Source organism: Purpureocillium lilacinum (genome assembly GCF_023168085.1).
Source record: "Purpureocillium lilacinum CBS 284.36 DNA, scaffold_8, whole genome shotgun sequence".
NCBI lineage: Eukaryota > Fungi > Ascomycota > Sordariomycetes > Hypocreales > Ophiocordycipitaceae > Purpureocillium > Purpureocillium lilacinum.
Window position 1 is genome coordinate 438261 of NW_027072118.1, and position 19072 is coordinate 457332.

The 19072-nt window shown below is 63.6% G+C and overlaps 8 protein-coding genes and 1 non-coding gene across 9 annotated transcripts; 6 read left to right on the forward strand and 3 right to left on the reverse strand.

Annotated features, from left to right (window-relative positions):
* Positions 1–1449: 1449 nt before the first annotated feature.
* PLICBS_010025 (uncharacterized protein) lies at positions 1450–3915 on the forward strand (the record flags this gene model as incomplete). The annotated part of the gene is made up of 1 exon (XM_065601777.1): positions 1450–3915. The coding sequence occupies one exon, from the start codon at positions 1450–1452 to the stop codon at positions 3913–3915; it is 2466 nt and encodes an 821-aa protein (XP_065457849.1).
* A 757-nt stretch (positions 3916–4672) lies between these two features.
* PLICBS_010026 (uncharacterized protein) lies at positions 4673–5270 on the reverse strand (the record flags this gene model as incomplete). Its single annotated transcript, XM_065601778.1, has 2 exons — positions 4673–4940; positions 5086–5270. 2 exons carry the CDS (start codon positions 5268–5270, stop codon positions 4673–4675), a joined length of 453 nt encoding a protein of 150 aa, XP_065457850.1.
* Positions 5271–6288: 1018 nt separating this feature from the next.
* On the forward strand, positions 6289–7960 carry PLICBS_010027 (uncharacterized protein; the record flags this gene model as incomplete). The annotated part of the gene is made up of 2 exons (XM_018327172.2): positions 6289–6358; positions 6435–7960. The coding sequence occupies 2 exons, from the start codon at positions 6289–6291 to the stop codon at positions 7958–7960; spliced, it is 1596 nt and encodes a 531-aa protein (XP_018174203.1).
* Positions 7961–7981: 21 nt separating this feature from the next.
* Positions 7982–8928, reverse strand: PLICBS_010028 (uncharacterized protein; the record flags this gene model as incomplete). Its single annotated transcript, XM_018327171.2, has 2 exons — positions 7982–8213; positions 8264–8928. The coding sequence occupies 2 exons, from the start codon at positions 8926–8928 to the stop codon at positions 7982–7984; spliced, it is 897 nt and encodes a 298-aa protein (XP_018174202.1).
* Positions 8929–9537: 609 nt separating this feature from the next.
* On the forward strand, positions 9538–9648 carry PLICBS_010029. Its single transcript has one exon. It is a non-coding gene; the product is annotated as a tRNA-Leu (tRNA).
* A 667-nt stretch (positions 9649–10315) lies between these two features.
* PLICBS_010030 (lactose regulatory protein lac9 and GAL4-like protein) lies at positions 10316–12400 on the forward strand (the record flags this gene model as incomplete). Its single annotated transcript, XM_065601779.1, has 5 exons — positions 10316–10348; positions 10409–10438; positions 10524–10579; positions 10634–10902; positions 10950–12400. The coding sequence occupies 5 exons, from the start codon at positions 10316–10318 to the stop codon at positions 12398–12400; spliced, it is 1839 nt and encodes a 612-aa protein (XP_065457851.1).
* Positions 12401–12632: 232 nt separating this feature from the next.
* PLICBS_010031 (uncharacterized protein) lies at positions 12633–14404 on the forward strand (the record flags this gene model as incomplete). The annotated part of the gene is made up of 3 exons (XM_018327169.2): positions 12633–12713; positions 12763–13159; positions 13209–14404. The coding sequence occupies 3 exons, from the start codon at positions 12633–12635 to the stop codon at positions 14402–14404; spliced, it is 1674 nt and encodes a 557-aa protein (XP_018174200.1).
* Positions 14405–14689: 285 nt separating this feature from the next.
* On the reverse strand, positions 14690–16523 carry PLICBS_010032 (uncharacterized protein; the record flags this gene model as incomplete). The annotated part of the gene is made up of 5 exons (XM_018327168.2): positions 14690–14878; positions 14926–14969; positions 15017–15590; positions 15635–16041; positions 16094–16523. The coding sequence occupies 5 exons, from the start codon at positions 16521–16523 to the stop codon at positions 14690–14692; spliced, it is 1644 nt and encodes a 547-aa protein (XP_018174199.2).
* Positions 16524–17235: 712 nt separating this feature from the next.
* On the forward strand, positions 17236–18999 carry PLICBS_010033 (uncharacterized protein; the record flags this gene model as incomplete). Its single annotated transcript, XM_065601780.1, has 6 exons — positions 17236–17313; positions 17378–17789; positions 17839–18230; positions 18398–18495; positions 18544–18628; positions 18676–18999. 6 exons carry the CDS (start codon positions 17236–17238, stop codon positions 18997–18999), a joined length of 1389 nt encoding a protein of 462 aa, XP_065457852.1.
* Positions 19000–19072: the final 73 nt, after the last annotated feature.

Here is a 19072-nt window from a genome sequence, read left to right on the forward strand (position 1 = left end):
GGGGGCCTGCCTTGCCCTGGATGAAACGAGACAGCATGACGGCCGTGACGGACGGCGTCAGGTCGGGTCGATGTGTCAGGTCGGCCTCCGGACGGTCCTCGACTCCTCAACGGCTGATCCCGCGGGAGGATGGAGGATGGACGGACGGACGGGCTGTCATGGACGTCAACAAGTGACAGGAGGCGGCAGTGCGGGGCTCGCTTGAGACCGACAGGCGCAGGGGGCTCTGATTGATCGAGGACGGGCGACCGGAGAGGTGACGACGGCACGTCGCGTAGCGAACCTACCCAACAGCTGGCCGCCCTGGCCTCGCCGGCCTCGCCGGCACCGCAGGCACCGCAAGCACCGCGGCATGACCTCACCCCGTTCGATTCGATTCGTCGCGGGCGGCCCGACCAACGCTCCCGTCGTATTGGCCGCCCGCGATGTGCCCGAGCCTCCATCGACGCAGTCGCACGGCCAGCGTACAAAATAAATACCTTGCAGTTGACGATCACTGGATGCCGTGGCCGGGTCCCGGCCTCGCCGCCGCACAGCACCGCCTGGATCAGCGCCCAGGAACCTCGCTGGAAGTTTCAGGGTTCTGGGTTCCATCGAGGTTGCAGCTGGGCCTCCATGAGGTGGCAGGTGGCCCGCCTCCTTCCGCCTGGCGGGCACCCCACACCTCTGAACCACCGCCGCTAGCGCTGGGTCGTTCCGAGCGCCACAACCTTGCAGCGCCTGTGGCCCTCCATTGTGTGCAGTTCTCCCCGAGCCGGCCCCCCAAGCCCAGCCGCCGATCCGCTAAAACAGCCCACCCGCCGTCACCTGCGACTGGCCCCGCGAGCCTCCATTGAGCCTGGGGCCGCCCATCCGCCGCCCCCGCCAGTAGCAGCCCATCGGCCGGTCTGAGATGGAGCGAGCGGAAAGGTGAGACAAACGTCGAATCCATTCAAATCATCACGGGCCGCCATCGCTCCCTTCCTCCGTCCCAACTTCCACCCCCCCAACCGCTCGTTACCGGCACTCGACTGTACTCCGTACCTCTCTTTTCCCTTCTCATTTCGGCCTCCGTTTCCCAGCTCTGCGGCATTTCGTTCAGCGTCCCACTCTCGTGTACTCTCGATCCGCTCGCCCTCGCTCATCCATCCCTGCACGACCTCTCACAGCCTGTGCTGCGGCTTCACGCTCTGTCAAACCTGCTTCATGGCCGTCAAAGGATCCGGCACAGCCGCCCGCCGACACTGACCCGACGGCTATCTGCATCGCCAAGCCACGTCGCACTCTTAATTCCGGCGCAGGGCGCTCGGTGCAACTGCTTCACTGCCGAAGCCATCCACGTATCCGCGGCGCGGCGTCTTCCAACGAGGGGGGCCGCCCCAAGCCTCGTGAGATCCAACCGTTGCGACGTCGTTGCACCAATACGCTCGCTCCACAGCGCAGGTGCCATCCTGCTCCCAGACGATCGTCATGCCCGAGACCAAGGCACGTCCGGCCCGTGCCAACAGCTTCCACCGCATGCTGGAGCTCGAGAAGCAGTACATGGTGAGTGAGTCGCGTCTGTCCCCGGCCGGGCCCCTCGTATTGACAGATGATCGTGCCCAGCTTGAGCGACTTCAGACGAGCAAGCCACCGCTCGACCCGCAGCCCCCGGCCAGCCATGTCTCCCCGGCCCGCTCCAGCATCCAAGCTCGCCGCGCCGAGGTGCGCCCGCCGCCGACGTCTGAGACTCGACGGGGACCTCGCCCCTTGGTTATCAACACGGCTGCCCCCAAGAAAATCGTGCCCACGCCCCGCGAGCCCGTCGTCGACGTCGTCCCTGCAGCTGTCGCCCCTCCCGTCGTCTCTCCCGTCGACAAGCCCAGCCCCAAGGTCGTCGCCTTTGCGTTTCCCCCCAAGGAGATGGCCAAGGACGCGCCCAAAGATACGGACCGCCAGTCCATCTGCGTCTCCCCCAGCTGGGAGTCGCAGAGCCGCCGCCGCGAGGAAAAGAAGATGATGGAGAAGAAGAAGCGCGAGGAAAAGGACCGCGAAAAGGAGGAGGCCAAGACGGCCCGCGCCCGGAGGAGCCGGCTTAGCAAGCTGCCGCCGCTGGGCCATCGCGAGTCCAAGCTGCCGCCCCCGAACCTGGTCGCGACCAAGGAGCCCCTGTCGCTGCCCTCGTCCAAGAGCGCGTCGACACTACCGTCGCTGACCTCGCCGATCCCCTCGTTGATCCCCGTGTCGAGACCCCAGGAGCCGGACCGCGGACGCAAGGAGCACCGCAACTCGTTTATCGGCAAGGACGAGCAGCCCAAGAAGACGCGCAGCCGCTCCAGCTCGTTCGCCTCCCTCTTCCGTGCTCCGTTTGAGCGGCGCCGCTCCTCGGTCGACCACACGTCAGAGCCCGAGTTCATCGGCGGCATCAAGCTCGAGCTGGAACGCCACCTGGACGGCGAGCGGGCGGCCATGGTGCAGGCAGGGGCCGAGGAGGGTGACATCCACCCGGCCCTGCGCGAGAAGCCCGCCCTCAAGTCGCCGCCGCCCGAGGGCAAGGACCCGAGCCGACGACACTACCCGCCCATCACGCGCCACGGCAAGGCGCAAAATGCCCGAGCCCTCGTCTCGCCCACCGCCCCGGCCGTGCCCGACGTGCCAAAGGCCGACAAGTGGAGGTTCCGCATGGGACTCAGGTCCAAGTCCGACCAAGCCTCGACCGCGGTGCAGGAGAGCAAAGACGCAAGACCCATTACCCCGGCGTCGCAAACCGCCGCCAAGCCAGTCGTGGTGTCGATACCCGCCGTTCGCCGACTGGAGGAACAAGACTTCAGTAACACTGATTCCGTCCCCAGCGTCGAGTCGCATGGGTACCGGACGGCACCGTCGTCCCCCGCGCCTCCTCAACGCAGCCCGAGGCGGTCGCAGCAGAGCTTCTCGTCTGACGGCGAGGGGAAGCCGCCCAAGACGCCAGTCGCAGAGGTCAAGGCCGAGACTCTCTCGACGCTGTCCGTGACACCCAAAGCCAGCGAGCTGTCGCGGCCGGCACCGGACTTGTTGCAGGCCGCGGAGCCGTCATCAGAACCGGCCCTCGACAATCAGACGGCGAAGAGGCCGAGCTCGTCGGAGGACTCGTGCTCAGAGGAGTACCACTCGCCGTCGCCGCCTAGCACGCCGGCTACCTCGCGGCCGCAGTCAGAAAGGGGGTTGTCGGCCGACAGGAGCAAGGCACCTGCACAAGGATCAAACACCGCTACCGATGAGGACATTTACGAGATCCAGGCCGCCGCGGATAGGGTGCTAGCCGACTTCAACAAGGCGTCGCCCGATCGCCCCTCGTTTGAGAAGCAGCGCAGCAGCTCGGAGACGATGGCTGCCCCGAAGCCGCAGGCCGCGCGATCCAGGGAGAGAAGCTCAGCCCCCCCGTCCAACCGGTTGTCGGTCCCCGCACGGAAAGCCATCGCGGCCCGAGAGCACTCGCAGTCTCCCCGGCCCGCTGCGGCGTCCTACCTTCAGGAGGCGCGCAAGCTCGCACCCATCGCCCCGCCGACGCGGCCGGGGAAGCAGCGCCTCGGACCGCCCGCATCCTTCATCCTCCCCGGAGACCTGCCGACGCCGTCGGTACGCTCCGAGGCGTCGCGATCGTGCGAGACGGTGCTGACGACGACGACGCGGTCTCTGGCGCGGCACTCCACGGCAAGCCTGCTCCCAGGCCTGGACCGAGAGCCGGTGGCCAAGTTCTTTGTCGAGTGCTGCGGCTGCAAGTACTACCACGACATGCCGAGCAACCTCTACGAGGCCATGGCGGACCCCGGGGCGATGCTGGCGCAGCGCGACACGATGGGGTACGCGGGGTCCATCTCCGTGCAGGTCAAGTGCCCGTGGTGCCGGCACGAGATGAGCACCAAGTGCTGCGCGGGGCTGGCGGCCATGGTGTACGTGACGGAGCGGCTGCACTAGACGAGGTGGTCAGCCACTGTGTGTTGTAAGACGGCGGGACGATTTACGCTAGATAATGGAGGAGGTACATGTCACGACGTATGACGGTTTCGCTCAAGCAGGAGTCAGGATATCAGTGTATTATGTGTCATAGCTAACCAAGAAAAAGTTTCCCTTGCACCTGACGCTTTGCTACATGGGCCAGAATCGCCGATCCTGGCGGCCTTGGAACCGCTCCTGCAGGCCGCTGAGCTGCTGAGCCAGGCGCTCGTTCTCTCTAAGCGTGGCCTGGGTTTTCCTTTCCGTTTCAGCAATCTCTCGGGTCACGTCGTCGCACTGTCTGCGCACGATTCTCGTCTGCTCCCGAAGGTCCGCCAGCTTCTGGCTCAGCTCAGCGGTCGACGACATGGCTGTGGGCACGGAAACAGTCAGGCGCGTGTGAAAACAGGTAATGAGAGCGATTGGGGGCGGTGAGTGCGGTCCGGGGATGACTATGGTTCTGGATACGGGGGGAAGCCCTGCTCGACGCAACGGCGCTTGACGTCCCAGATCTGCGAGCGCAATTGGTTGTTCTGCTCTCGAAGTCTGGAGAGGCGGTCGAGTGCTCGGTTCAAGTCTTCGTTCAGATCATGAAAGGTGCATCGCAGGGTATAACACTTCTCCTCTGCCTCATCGATGGCAGCGCGAAGCCGCTGGTCGCTCAAGCGGGTGGATTGGGACATGAGCGGAGCCAAGGGGATGCCGTTTAATGCTCACAGCAGCAATGAGGTCGACTACGCTACGAGCGACTGAGGCGGCGCCGGGCTTCCTCAATCTGCGCCTGCAAGTCGCGGTTCTGCTGGAGAAGGTTGGAATAGCGGACGGCGAGTCGAAGCATGCGCTGGTCGAGCTCGGTTCTCCTCCGAATGAGGGGTACCAGTTGTGCCTCTGCTTCTTTGATGGAGGCGAGAAGCTCGGGGTTGCTCATCTGTGCGCGGGGAATGGGGGCAAAATCGAGATGGGGATGTGATGTTGACGGGGTCGAGCCGGTCGGTTTCTGGGGACGGCTGCACCTCTGCTGGTTAATGCTGGCCCGGTGATGATCGAACTACTGGTTGTACAGGAGTCTACGAACTGAGCTGCTCAGCTACAGCATGAGGAGGCAGAGGATCATGGGCTTAGTAGAACCGCCGTGGTCGCCGGTCGTCAGACTGCTGCTGCAGCTGGGCGACTTGTCGTGTAAGATGCTCGTTGGCGGCGCGGAGCTGGTTGAACTCTGCCTTGGCCGCATTATAGCGTCTCTTGGCTTCCTCGAGGGCCGCCTGGACCTCAGGAAGCTGGAGCTGAAGGTCGAGCAGCTGCTCGAGCAGCGCGTTGTCATGGCCAGAGCGAGGCATGGCTGCGGAGGATGGGTTGACGTTGGCAGATGAACAACTCGTGTGCGTGGATTTAGCTCTGGGACCGGGCTGCGAGGGCCTGTAGGGTGCGGACCCTCACGTGGAGACGCTGGTTCTGGGTAAAAAGACGCTCGCTGCGTCTTTCGTAGTCGTTGGCGCGCCTGTCCCAGTCGGCCGTTTCTCCTTGCAGGCGCTGTATTTGCCTCCGCAGGTGCTCGACTTGAGCTCTGATATTGGAGGAGGGCATGGGGCTTGGGGTTGGTTCTTGGGAAGGCAAGAGGGCAGATTCGTGGGCAGGTTCGCTCGAGTGTAGGATATGTTTGGCAAAGGTCACGATGCCTTACCTTGCGATGGTTGAGAACTTGCGTGGTGATGTGGGCGATGTTGTAGAAGCGTGATGCGAAAGTGAGGCGTCAAAGATGATGCTATGAGAAGACGTTGATAGGCAATGTTGTAGAGGAAGATCTGCAGAGAAAGAAAAGCATCCTCGAGCCCGATGGGCGCTTTTATACTCCCCCATCATCTCACTGTGATTCATGGACGCCGAGGTTCGTGATGTTGAGCTGGCGTGCAAACCTGTCGTCGCGACGGTGGCACGGCAAGGACGTGATTCGAGCCCAACTTCGTGCCTACGCTCGGCTCGCACAAACTGTACGTGATCAACAGCCCCCCCTCTGGTGGGACATGGCTGAGGGCCCGGCCAGGACACGACGACCAAGACGCCGCACGCGTCTGCGGCACAGCGATTGATTGATCGATCCATTTCGTGGCAGACCAGGTGACGATCAGTCGATGCGCGCGCTAGGAGCAGCTACTCCGAGAGGAGCAAAGCCCGCCTTTTGGGGTGGGCGGGCGCTGAACGTCTTCCCCACGCTGTGGCCTGTGCCTAGCGGCGAATCAACTTAGACCTTTAATCACCCCAACTTTTGCCCACCGCCTCGCCGCTGCATCGCGAGTCGAGCCGAGCCGACACGACACGAATGCCGCTGCTGCTGCGTCCGGCGGCCACTCCCCCCTTATGCCCGAGACGCGGCGCCAGACCGACAATGCCCTGAAAGCGGCGGCCGCCCGCCGCCACGGCTCCAAGGGTCCGTCCCGAGTCGATTGAGAGAGACGCTGTTGAGACTTTGAGAGTGGCACGCTGACGCTTCCCCCCAACGCCAGGCTGCAGCACCTGCACCAAGCGTCGCATCCGCTGCGACCTGGGCCAGCCGACGTGCAAGAAATGCGAGAAAAAGGGCCTGACGTGCCCCGGCTACGGGCCCCGGCTGCGCTGGGCCGGCGGCGTCGCCGTCCGCGGCAAGCTCAAGGGCCAGAACGTGCCGCTGCCGGGCCTCGCCGGCCGCTCGCCGGAGCCAGACTCTGACGAGACAGAGGGCAGCTCGGCCAGGCGAGGCTCAGCCCCGGCCTCGGCGACATCGGCGGCAGCAGCACCAGCAGCAGCGTCGTCGGCCGCAGCGACGCCCGCCGCCGCGCCCACCACGACGGCGGGCCCCAGCAGCGAGACCGTCATTGTGAGCCCCGCCAGCCTCGACAACACGCTGCGCAAGTCGGCCCGCGAGTTCATCGAGTACTACGACAAGAACATTGCCGGGCTCATGGTCTGGTTCGACTCGGAGAACAACGACTACCGCAGCCGCGTCCTGCCCCGCGCCGCCAACACCCCCGGCCTGCGCCTCGCCGTCGCCGCCATCTCGGCCCACCACGGCGGTCTCACCTTTGACCACGAGACGCCCCGCTTCTCCGAGGCCGCCCGAGACGCCTGTCTCAACCTCATCCAGGAGCACGTCAAGGACATGACGGGCCGCCTGACGGGCGGCTCCGAGCTCACCTCGCAGTCTGACATTGCCGACGCCGAGTGGATGCTGGCCGCGATCCTCATGATTTCGACGTACGAAATGGCGAATGCGCAGACGGGCGCCGCCGAGAGCCACCGCATGGCCGCCCGCACCATCGCAAACGTCTTTGGCCACAACGCCCAGTGCTGCACCCGCGTGTTTGATTTTTTGCGCAACCAGCTGGCCGTCCTCGACGTCATGTCCACGTCGACGTCGTTTGACCTGGCCGACGTCGAGAACACGGTGCTCCCGCCGCCGAGCATGGCCGACGGCCTGTTTGTGCGCTACCTGACCCTGGTCCACCAGGTGACGCTCGTTTCGCGTCGGCGCATGTACGCCGTCGGCGACTTCATGGCCGCCGCCGCCGACTTGACGCCCTCGGCCATCCGCTCGCAGTTTGAGCAGGCCCGCGGCGCGACGCTGCTGGCTGCCGGCCGTCTGCAGATGCAGCCGTCGGCTGTCGGCCGCGACTTTATCCGCCTGGTCGACATTTACCACCACGCGGGCGTCATCTACGCCTATCGCTGCCTCGGGCTCGTCGCCATGGAGCACATTGACCGCGAGGCGTCCATGGTCAAGCTGTTTGAACAATTCGCTGCGTTGGAGGACGCGACGCTGTGCGCGCAAAACCTGCCCTGGCCGGCCTTTGTCGCCGGCACCGAGTGTCACGGCGACCCGCGGCGGCAGGAGACTATCGCTACGCTATTCGAGACCATCACCGATGCCACCGGCTTCACCCACTTCCGCGACGTGCTCAAGTTTCTGCGCATCTTTTGGGCGAGCGAGCACACCGACTGGCAGCCTCTCGGCCGCGACCTGCAGCAGAACGGGTTCCGCATCCTTCCGCTGTGAGCGGGCACATTGCCCTCCAACCTATTTCTGCACCGTCTCGCTGTCGTTGACACCAAAGATGACCTTCATCGGGTCCTGGTACTTGTACAACCCCAGCGCAGGCGGGCAGATGCCGTAGCCCAGCAGCCGCAGCAGCTGGGGCGAGAAGCCGCGCTGCTTGGCCACCTCGGGCGGTATCTCGAGGTACGAGTTCTCCTCTTGGCGGAGCGTGCCCTTGCACAGGAACACGCCCACCGTCTCGCGCGCCTCGTCTCTGCTCTGGTCAGCGCTGACAGGCGGGAAAAGTCAGAGGGTCCTGCTCACTTGGTGACGTTGGCGCCCCCTGCGTGGTAGACGTTGCCCACGAAAATGGCGGCGTCGCCGACGTCGAGCTCCGCCGGGATCGCCTCGTGGTCGTAGGGGCACCGGTCCGGACCCCACTTGTGGCTCTTGGGGATGACAATGGTCGCGCCGTTCTCCTTGGTCGTCTTGGTCAGGGCCGTGACGCAGCCCAGCATGACGGGAAAGTCGCAGTTGCGCGTGTGGTAGTCGGCGTCGTCGCGATGCAGCGCCTGCTGCTTGCCGCCGGGCTCGACGCGGAAGCCCACGATGCTCGCGATCTGCGGCTTGCCCACGACCGAGAGCTGCTTCTGGCCCTCCCAGTACGTGTAGTGGGAGCTGAGCAGCGCGTTGGCCGTGTCGATGAAGAGGGGGTTGACGACGTGCTCGGCGGTTGCGTCCGAGTAGCGGAGCACGCCGTGGGCGCGCTTCGTCGTCGTGGGGAAGAAGCCTGAGTCGTCGACCCTGTCGCTGTCGAAGCTGGGCTTGAGGTCCGCCCGCATGCGCTGGCAGAGGTCTTGGGATGCCAGGTTACGCACGATGACGGCGCCGTCGCGCTCGAGGATGGAGAGGAGCAGCTCCGGCGTCGTGGAGGCGTCGTTGGCGTCGACGCGGGTGAGTGAAGTGCCGGCCTCGGTGGGAAAGTCCATGATACGAAGCTACGTCTGCGATGCGAACATGTCTGTCTATTGAGCGCCACGATTGTGGCAGAGAGCCGGCGATTTATATACTTGTCTCGCGAACGCTCCCTCCTCGGCCCCGTCCCGTCGGTCTCCCCGCCTCCTTGCTGCCGCACCTGTACGTGTTGCACCTGGTTTGCCTCGTAAGGGAACAATCGTGAGAATGACAGGTGGAGGGCGCCCTCCGTGCATCGGCCACGGTTCGCTCCGCGGACCGCCCGCAACACCGCTTCGCGCAAACGACCCATCATGGACGGACCCGGAGCCGATGGGACCGGCACCGGCAGAATGGTTATTGGCAGCGGCGTGGTGTTTTTGCCATGGTCGGTAGGTCTCGCCGCAAGGCCTGAAGTGGGCATCGTCCACACTCGCAGAGGCTTCTCGCCACAGTGACCCGTTGGGGACTAGCAACGCCGTCCATGTGGACCAGAGCTGTCGCTGGCGTGGCTGCAATGTCAGTTTGATGTGGGCGTTGGAGCGGGTGGGCTGGCGGCGCATCGTGGGCCAACGGCCGGGCCAGGTTCTTGGGTAGGTTTTAGCAGCATCTTGACCCACAAGCAACACAAGTTGCAACTCAAAGGCACTTTGGCCGAGTGGTCTAAGGCGCCGTGTTCAGGTTCTCGCTTCGGTATTCCGAGCTCCCTATTCGCGGTCTAGTAATAGGCGAGGGTTCGAATCCCTCAGGTGTCATTCTTTTTGCCGTCGCCGGCCTTGTGCGGCGCGGCTGTGCGCCGTCTTTTTTGCGTGCGTGATGGATCGCGCATCAGTCGACGGCCTGGTTGCGTGGTTTGGTGTTTGTGTGAAAATTTGTCGCGGTCCAGATTTGGAGTCGACAGCTGGGGCGCACGGTAAGACATGGATCGGCGGGGTGAATGGGCGCAAGGAGCCCAAATGTTCAATGGTGTGAATAGTCACTCGGTGCAGCTCAATACTCTGTGCTGCGCTCAACGAGATGTGCTTTCTGCACTCAAGATTTGACATTAATGCACGTTGGCAAACGCTGTATGAGTGAGACTGCATGTGGCCTCACGTGGCGGCGTGAGGTTGTCGCGGAAGGAGTGCCCACGCGAGGCAAGTGGGGAACCTTGCTCATGCCAGCCATGGCATCCCAACCTCAGCCTCATCTCAACACGCCACGCCGACACGACATCGCAGACGACGCAGACGAGCCTATAAGGGCCGTGTCCACGCCAATTGCCTGCACCAGACACTGATAGCATCTTGCGTCGCGCCTTGCTTGGTCGCAGCCTGAGCCGCTTCACAGGGCCGCGAGTCCGCTCGCCGCACGCGCTGTGGCGAAGTTGCGCGCATCGTTCGACACGTCCGACCACTGGCCCGAGCGACATGAACCATCACAATGGAGCTGCTAGGCCGTGATGCGAACCTCTCGGTACGACCCCGTCCCCTGACCCGTTTGCCACGCAGCCTGCTAACAGCCCCGACCGGCCAGTGCGATGCATGCCGCATCAAGAAGCTCAAGGTAAAGCTCTCAACCCCGCCATGTCGGGCTCCGCTCACAGCGACAGTGCTCCAAAGACCGCCCTAGCTGCACGGCATGCATACAGAACCGCCGGCCCTGCCATTACAGCGGCAGGGTCGTACGGTCGCCCCTCACTCGAGCGTAGGTCTTCCAGCTGTGCTGTACTTTGTAGATGTGAGCTGATCGTTCCGACAGATACCTCACCTCGGTGGAGCGCCGTCTGCAAAGTCTGGAGAAGCTAGTTGCTGAGAAGTTGCCTGACCTTAATGTCGACGAAGCGTTGACGACTGTCGGCAGCCCGCGCATAGAGGCGCAGGCGAGCGCATCGCCAAATGAGCCCAGGGAGTCCTTTGCCGAAGCCGTCCCCGATGCCGCGGACGGCTACGACTGGCAGGAGGACGCCAACGAGCTCGTCGACGGCATGGCCGCGCTGTCCGTCGAACCGACCGGAGCGGGCTATCTCGGTAGGCAACTCATCGAGCATCGTGTGCGACTCGCGCTGACTTGTCAGGGTCCACCGCCGGCGTCTTCTTCCTCCGTGCCCTCCTCGCCTGGGTGGATGGCCAGAGGTCTCATCTCGAGCCCCGGCCCGGCGCGTCTCCGCCCAGCCGCCCCACGCCGACGCCGTCGCACATCCAGCGGTCCCTCGACTCGGGCCAGGTGCTGAACCAGCTGCTGGACTCGTACTTCTCCGTGTACCACTCGTCGTACCCCTTTGTGCACGAGGCGACCTTTATGGCGCAGTACCACCAGCTGATCCCGCGCCCCAGCACCGCGTCCTGGCAGGCGCTGCTCCACACGATCCTGGCCCTGGGAGCGTGGTGCATGAACAGCGAGGACTGCGAGCTCGAGGACGCCCTGTACCATCGCGCCATCTCCTTCCGCGAGGACGAGTCGCTGTTTGAGAGCGCCAACATGACGCTCGTGCAGGCGCTGGTGCTGCTGAGCAACCTGAGCCAGAAGCGCAACAAGCCCAACACGGGCGGCAACCTGCTCGGGCTGGCCGTGCGCATGGCCCTCAGCCTCGGCCTGCACAGGGAGCTGCCGGCCTGGAACATCAGCCACCTGCAGCGGGAGATGCGCCGGCGCGTGTGGTGGGGCCTGTACATGTTTGACAGCGGCGCCTCGACGACGTTTGGCCGGCCGATCCTGCTGCCCGCGGGCGACGCCATGGACGTCAAGAGCGTGCTCAACGTCAACGACGAGCAGCTCACGCCGCGGACCGTCGAGATGCCCGACGAGTCGGCCCTGCCCACGCGCTACTCGGGCATCAAGGCGCAGTGCGACTTTCACGTCCACTCGAACCACATCTCCAACCGCCTGCTGTCTCCGTGCGGCGTGTCGCCGGAGGAGGCCATGCGCCTGAACCAGTCGCTCGAGTCGTGGGCGCAGACGCTCCCCGGCTACTTTGCCTTTAGCGGCGAGCCGGCGGCCGCGGACGACTGGTACCTGTTCACCCGGGCGCGGCTGTGGTGGCGCTTCTGGAACCTGCAGATCATCCTCTTCCGCCAGCTGGTGCTGCGCCGGGCCATGAAGCGCACGCAGGACTCGACCCTGGCCGCGACGGACGTCGACAATCGCTGCAGGGACGTTGCCGTGCATGCGGCCAGCGCGACCATTGTGTCGATCCATGAGTTTCTCGGTCAGGTGCAGATGACGAGGCTCATCAACTGGTACGCGACAAACTTTTTGTTCCACGCCGCCCTCATCAGCGCGCTCGCGATCCTTGGCGACCCACAGGCGCCCGGGCTGGCGTCGTGGCAGGCCGACGTGGAAAAGGCGAGCTTCACCTTCCGCAACCTGCTGTCAGACAACCCGCTCGCGGCGCGGTGCGCCGACATCCTCAGCCACGTGCTGCCGCAGGACGACGTGAGCGCCGTGTTCCCAGAAGAGCTCGACATGTCCTGGATGGACCCGGACGTCTTCAACTCGCTCTGCTGGACTGATTTCGGACAGGTGTGACGTCCTCATCGCGATGCCGGGCGGACCTCTGTCGTCCGGCATTGGTCGTGGGGGTGACGATCAGCATGTTCGCATTGGGCCGGACGACACATCTCCGACCCACAATAGTTTTGCTCGCGGCACCCCAACATCTGGGGAACGCGGGGTACCTGACTCGGGAAACGTATAAATCTTCAACGGCGCGGTCAGGTCCAGCACCAGGCAATTCAGACAATCATCGGCATCAATCACCATGGCACTCGTCGAGAGTCACGCCTCCAAGAGCGTCTTCCGCCAAGTGCGGGAGAACCCCTACATCTTTGGTCTCTCCGCGGTAAGATGCCCTCGCGCGCCCTCGCTACAGCTCCTCGCTGACCGTTCAGTTTGCTTCCCTGGGCGGCTTCCTCTTTGGCTATGACCAGGGCGTCGTGTCGGGCGTCCTCAAGATGGAGTCTTTTGGCGCCCTCTTCCCGCGCATCTACACGGACAGCAGCTTCAAGGGCTGGTTCGTATCGACGCTGCTGTTGGCGGCGTGGTTCGGATCACTCATCAATGGGCCAATCGCCGACCGATTCGGTCGAAAGGGGTCAATGTTGGCAGCCGTGGTAGTCTTCGTCCTGGGTTCTGCCCTCCAGGCTGCCGCCAGCACCACGGGCGTCCTCTTTGGTGGCCGGGCCGTTGCAGGCCTCGCGGTGGGGATGCTCACCATGATTGTGCCCATGTACATGTCGGAGGTGTCGACGGCGGGCATCCGAGGCACCCTCGTCGTGCTGCAGCAGTGTAAGTGTGGCTCTCGTGCTTCCAGTCAGTCCTGGGCTGACCGTGTTAGTGAGCATCACCCTCGGCATCCTCGTCAGCTACTGGCTCGAGTATGGGACGCAATACATTGGTGGCACCCGCTGCGCACCGGATATCCCCTACACCGGCGCGGACTCTCAGTTCGATCCGTACAACGACGTCGGCCCCAATGGCTGCACGGGACAGAGCCACGCTTCCTGGCGTGTGCCGTTTGCGCTCCAGATCGCTCCCGCCATCGTCCTCGGCGTCGGCATGATCTTTTACCCCGAGTCGCCGCGCTTCTATCTCATGCGCAAGGACGAGGATAAGGCGCTCAAGTCCCTGGCCAGATTGCGCGGGGTGCATCCGGACTCTGACGTGCTCCGCGAGGAGTATCTCTCCATCAAGGCCGAGGTCCTCTTTGACGAGTCCATGGCCCGCGACAAGTTTCCTGGCAAGACTGGCGCCGCCTTGTATCTCGCCCAATACTCGTCTTTGGTGTCGACCTGGCCTGCGTTTCGTCGCCTCTTTGTGGGTTCGGGCACGATGTTTCTGCAACAATTCATTGGCTGCAACGCTATGATATACTACGCGCCGACGATTTTCGGACAGCTTGGCCTCTCCGGGAATGCCACGTCGTTGCTGGCGACGGGCGTGTATGGCATCGTCAACACACTCTCGACGCTCCCCGCGCTGTTCCTCATCGACAAGGTTGGGCGGCGGCCCCTGCTCATGTGCGGAGCGGTGGGGACGTTCATCTCGCTGGTGATTGTGGGGGCCATCATTGGGGCGTACGGGGACCTGCAGTCGCACAAGACGGCTGCGTGGACGGGCATCGCCTTCATCTACATCTACGACATCAACTTTTCCTACTCGTTTGCGCCCATTGGCTGGGTGCTGCCGTCCGAGATCTTCAACCTCGGCAACCGGTCCAAGGCCATGGCCATCACGACGAGCTGCACGTGGATGTGCAACTTCATCATCGGGCTCGTCACGCCCGACATGCTGGAGACGATCAAGTGGGGCACGTACATCTTCTTCGCGGCGTTTGCCCTGATTGCGCTCGTGTTTGTCTACTTTATGGTGCCCGAGACCAAGGGCAAGAGCCTCGAGGACATGGACGTGGCGTTTGGCGACACGGCGGCGCACGAGGAGAAGGCGCGGCTGTTTAACATTGCGGCGACGCTGGGCCTCACGGCGCCGGTGCCGGACGAGAAGATTGTGGCGGAGGCGGAGGAGCATGAGTGATGCCACTACCCTGCGCACTGTGGACAATCTACGTTTGCTTGGAATAAGTGTTGGGCTGCCTTGGATCTAGATGGTAGCCGTGCGAATTGATAACTAAGGCACCGTGAGAAGATGGTGTTGGTCTGCCGAACCTGTCAATGAGCGATGTGCTGCGTTGTGCTGGGTGCCACGCTTGTACAGTCACAACCACTGAACTGGCCCCTTCGAGTCACAGATATAGCCAAGGACCGAGACTACCCCGCAAGCCGTACGAGGTAGGAACAGGGACGATTGGCGAACCGCATCCTACGAGCTCTGACACTTGTACGACGTCCACTGGCCAGCATCGCCCCCAATGTACTTTGCCGTCGCAGGCCATGGACATAGCTTCCTGGTAGTGTTGCTGCCGTCCGCCGGGTTGGAGCTCAGCATCTGCGCGGGACGGCGCCCGCCTTCGACCCAGTCCATCAAGGTGTCGAGCGAGTGCCATTGCGCCTGTGCTTGTTGTTAGCGAGTCTCATGGGTAGAAGACGACGACATACCGGGACGTGCGGATAGCCAGGAGCTCCGCCGCAGTGGCCGCCTCCTGTACGCTGTCAGAACGATTCGTCGGTGCTGACGGGGGCGACTCACCTGGGACCATGAACAGCGCGAACCAGTCGTCCACGTTGCCCATGCGTCGCTGCAGCTGCTCGCGGTGCTGGATGGGCCACAGCGCAGCGTTGTACGGGTCGGCCCATGCCTGCGTCACCACCAGCTTGCCGCCGCGGGCCTTGAACCTCGACAGGTCAGGGCTGATTTCGTCAATGAGCGAACCGGCTCGTCTGTCTACCAAGGCGACATCGGCAGCCCAGTTGAATGACGAGGCGTTGTATTCGAGATTGTCAAAGACGAGGTTCTGCAGGATGGGAATGGTGAACGCGTTGGCGAGGCTGCTCTCCTGCACCGCCCAGCTCGACTCGCTGCCGATGGAGAAGCCTGGGTAGATGCTGCTGCCTGGGCCGGCGTAGATTTTCTTGGCCTGGCTGACCTGTTCGGCGGTGAGGCACTGTGGGGCATCTCCTGTGCAGCGGAGAGCGTCGACGTCAAAATCGCACGTCAGTGGGTTCTCAATGACTCCGTCTTCGACCCCGTCGCGGCCATCGCACTGCTCGATTGCGGCCTTTGTGATCAGGTCAAGGGCGGTTTGAGGAAGGTAGGGAGGACTCTACAGCGTGTGAGCGCAATTCTGTCAAGCAAGGGAAGCCGCACCTTTTCGTCAACGTAGTTCCAGAGAAACGACAGCGCGAGGTGAGAGTACCAGTTCCCGGGACTGCCCGCCACGATGCCGTCAAAGAGATGCGGATGGTACTGCGCGAGCGCAAAGCCCTGCGCCCCGCCCGTGGAGCAGCCCTGGTAGTACGCGTACTTGGGCTTCTTTGCATACGCCGACTCCACGATGGAGCGCGCTGGCGGCGTAATGTACGCGATGGAGTTGTGGATCCAGGCCAGCGTCTGCTCACGGTCGTGGAGGTACGGGAGGAACACGCCGGGAGCCCCTGAGCCGTTGTTGTTTTCGCTGGCGCGATGGCCAGAGTCGCCCCCGGCGCAGGCGAAGCCGCGGTTGACGCACGACAAGAGGGACGGCTGGTCGATGGTGCCGGCCATGCCCCCGTTGCCTGGCAGTCTGTGAGTGTGTGCCCAGAAGAGGGCATTGCGCACTGCACTCACCCACGACCAAAAGTCGGTCACTGTACTGGCTCCGGTCTGGTAGCCAAACCTCAAACTGAACAGCGTTGTGACCTGCGTATGGCTTGGTGCCGTAGACGCGACAGAATGGCACAGAGTTTGTCGCCTTCGATCCCGGGACGGCCAGAGAGGCTGCAGGCACATACGTCGTGTTGGTGATGATGGCCCCGGACTTGGCGCCCAGATCGCGCAAAGCGTGACACTGCTCTTGAACGGTGGGCCGAGCGAGTCCATAGGCGGCCCCGGCCCAGACGAGTGAGAGAAGAATTTGGAACATGTTGACTATGCTATCGGCAATCGTCTTGGCGTCTGCGTGGAGCCAAGCCTCGAGCAGCTGGTGAGACGAGGCGAGTGGACTCCATGCTGACCAGCCGCCGGAGAACCACGCGCTGATAAGTACAGCCACGGCCATCGACGATGCCAGCGAGCAAGCGTCCTGCCGGCATAGGAGCGCATCGCTGCCGTTGCTGTACAGACGCGATGTTGCAGCGTCGGACAAAGGCGCCGAGGGTTGGATGAAAGGCTAAAGAGAAGTGCCGGTCGTCGACCGCCCAGGAGAGCGTCTAACGGCGTTGCGGCTAGCGGGGCAGCCACCCCCACGGCAGGCACGACGCCCCCGCAGATTCCCCGCACGCCACAAGCCAGCCGCCAGCCGCCAGGGGTCCAACGGCGGGAGAATTGGCAGGCACCCGCCGCGGGAATGCAGCCGTGGAGGTTCAATTGGGCCGTGTCCAGCGCGTCTTGCAGGGGTCAGGAAGTTTTCAACGGACTGCAGCCCGCTGGGCCGAAGCCCTGCAAGCCATCCTTGGATCTTGTTTGGCCGCTTCGATGCCGCCAATGAATTCGCCCCGGCCGCGTCGGTGTCCGAGGCCGACGTCGGCGTCGAGGCCGATTCCACATCCCCAGTTCAACCCAGCATGAGGATGGAGCTGCCTCAACCCTGCCTTGCAATCACTCATACCACATCCATGCACCCCGTGCTGCGCAGCTACGTAGCCACGTGCCGGCCGTGATACAAATAAGGCCGGGGTCCTGTTTAAAACCACAGGCGAGGCGGCATCGTCGTCATCGTCCAACGACCGCTCGCTCCACATTCCCCGGACTGAGTGAATCTCCACCAAACCATGGCTGCGACCAAGGCCGGCGACGATGCCCTCGGGTTCACGACGCAGGTTGAGGACGACGTCGAGGCCAGCAAGGAGGTGAGCAATCCGTCGCGTCGCCGCCGCGGGCACAGGGTGGACATTGACAGTGACACGACGGCAGTACGCCCCCAGCGGCACCGACACGCCCTGCGACGTCGACCCTCTCCGCCAAAAGGCCCTCCTCCGCAAGCAGGACCTCCGCATTATCCCGCTCACGGCCGCCATCTACCTGCTGTGCTACCTCGACCGCTCCAACATTGGCAACGCCAAGGTCCTCAACTCGTCCACCAACAATGACCTCCTCCACGAGACCCGCATGACCGCCTTCCAGTACACCATCGCCCTCATGGTGTTCCTCGTCGCCTACGCGCTCTTTGAGGTGCCCTCCAACTACTTTCTCAAGCGCCTCCGCCCCAGCCGCTGGATCGCGTTCCTTATGCTGTCGTGGGGGGCCATTACGATGGGTTTGGGCGGCACGCACAACTACGCGTCCGTCACCGTCGTTCGCTTCCTGCTTGGCGTCTTCGAAGCCGGTGCGTCGCCTCCTTGCTGACCCGTCTCGTCCAATGCTTACTCGCGCAGGTCTCTTTCCCGGCCTCGTCTACTACCTGACCTTTTGGTACCGCACCGAGGAGCGCTCCGTCCGCGTCGCTGCCATCCTCGCGTCGGCGACCCTCGCTGGTGCCTTTGGCGGCGCCATCGCGTACGGCGTCGGCCACATGAACCAGGTCGGCGGCATGTCGGGCTGGCGGTGGCTCTTTATCCTCGAGGGCATCCCCTCCGTCATCTCCTCCGTCTTCGTCTGGTTCCTGCTGCCCGACTACCCCGAGACGGCGAGCTGGCTGACGTCGGACGAAAAGGAGATGGCGCGCCGCCGCCTCGTGGACCAGGGCTCGCACGGCTCCGGCAACTCGCTGACGTGGAAGGAGGCCAAGGAGACGCTCTTGGAGTGGAGGCTGTGGGTGCACTACATTGTGAGTGTGCGTCCAAACTTGTGAGGGCGGTGGTGCTGACCCGGCAGATTTACTTTGGCATCTCGACGCCATTCTCGAGCCTGTCGCTTTTTACACCGTCCATTGTGGCGGGCTTAGGGGTTCGTACCACGCCCTTGGTTCTTCAATGAAAATCCTGACGAGTGCAGTTTGCCGATCTCAAAGCGCAGCTGATGACTGTGCCGCCGTACGCGGCCGCCTACGTCGTGACGCTGCTCGTCTCCTGGTCTGGCGACCGCCACAACGCGTGCGTCTACCATGCCCCATCAGACCCGATCCTGGCTAACAGCAGCAGTCGCGCCCTACACTCTGCCGTATTTTCTACAATTGGTGCCGCCGGCTTCATCGGCTCGGCGCTGCTCCCCGCCCACAGCTACACGGTACGTGTTCACGATCTCGCCCCTTGAGCGTCCACTGACAAGAGCAGCAACGGTACGGCTGCCTCATCGTCGCTGCGTCGGGCGCCTTTTCGTGCATTCCGCCGCTCCTCGGCTGGCTGTCGTCGAACCTGCACTCGACCGCCGCCATTGGCCTTGCCATTGCGCTCAACGTCTCCATGGGCGCGCCGGGCCAGATTGTCGGCGTGTGGATTTACAAGGCCAACGAGGCCGCCATAGGATACCCAACGGGCCACTGGACCAACGCGGCGCTGCTGCTCTTCGTGGCGGTCAACTGCGTCGCGATGCACTGCTACTACGTGTGGAGGAACCGGCGCGGCGGGGGCAAGGACGGGGTGCCGTTCAAGTACTAGATGTGCATCGTACATTCTGGGCCATACCAAGTAGACTTGCCACTAATGGTTCGAGCGTGTGCCGATTCCAGTT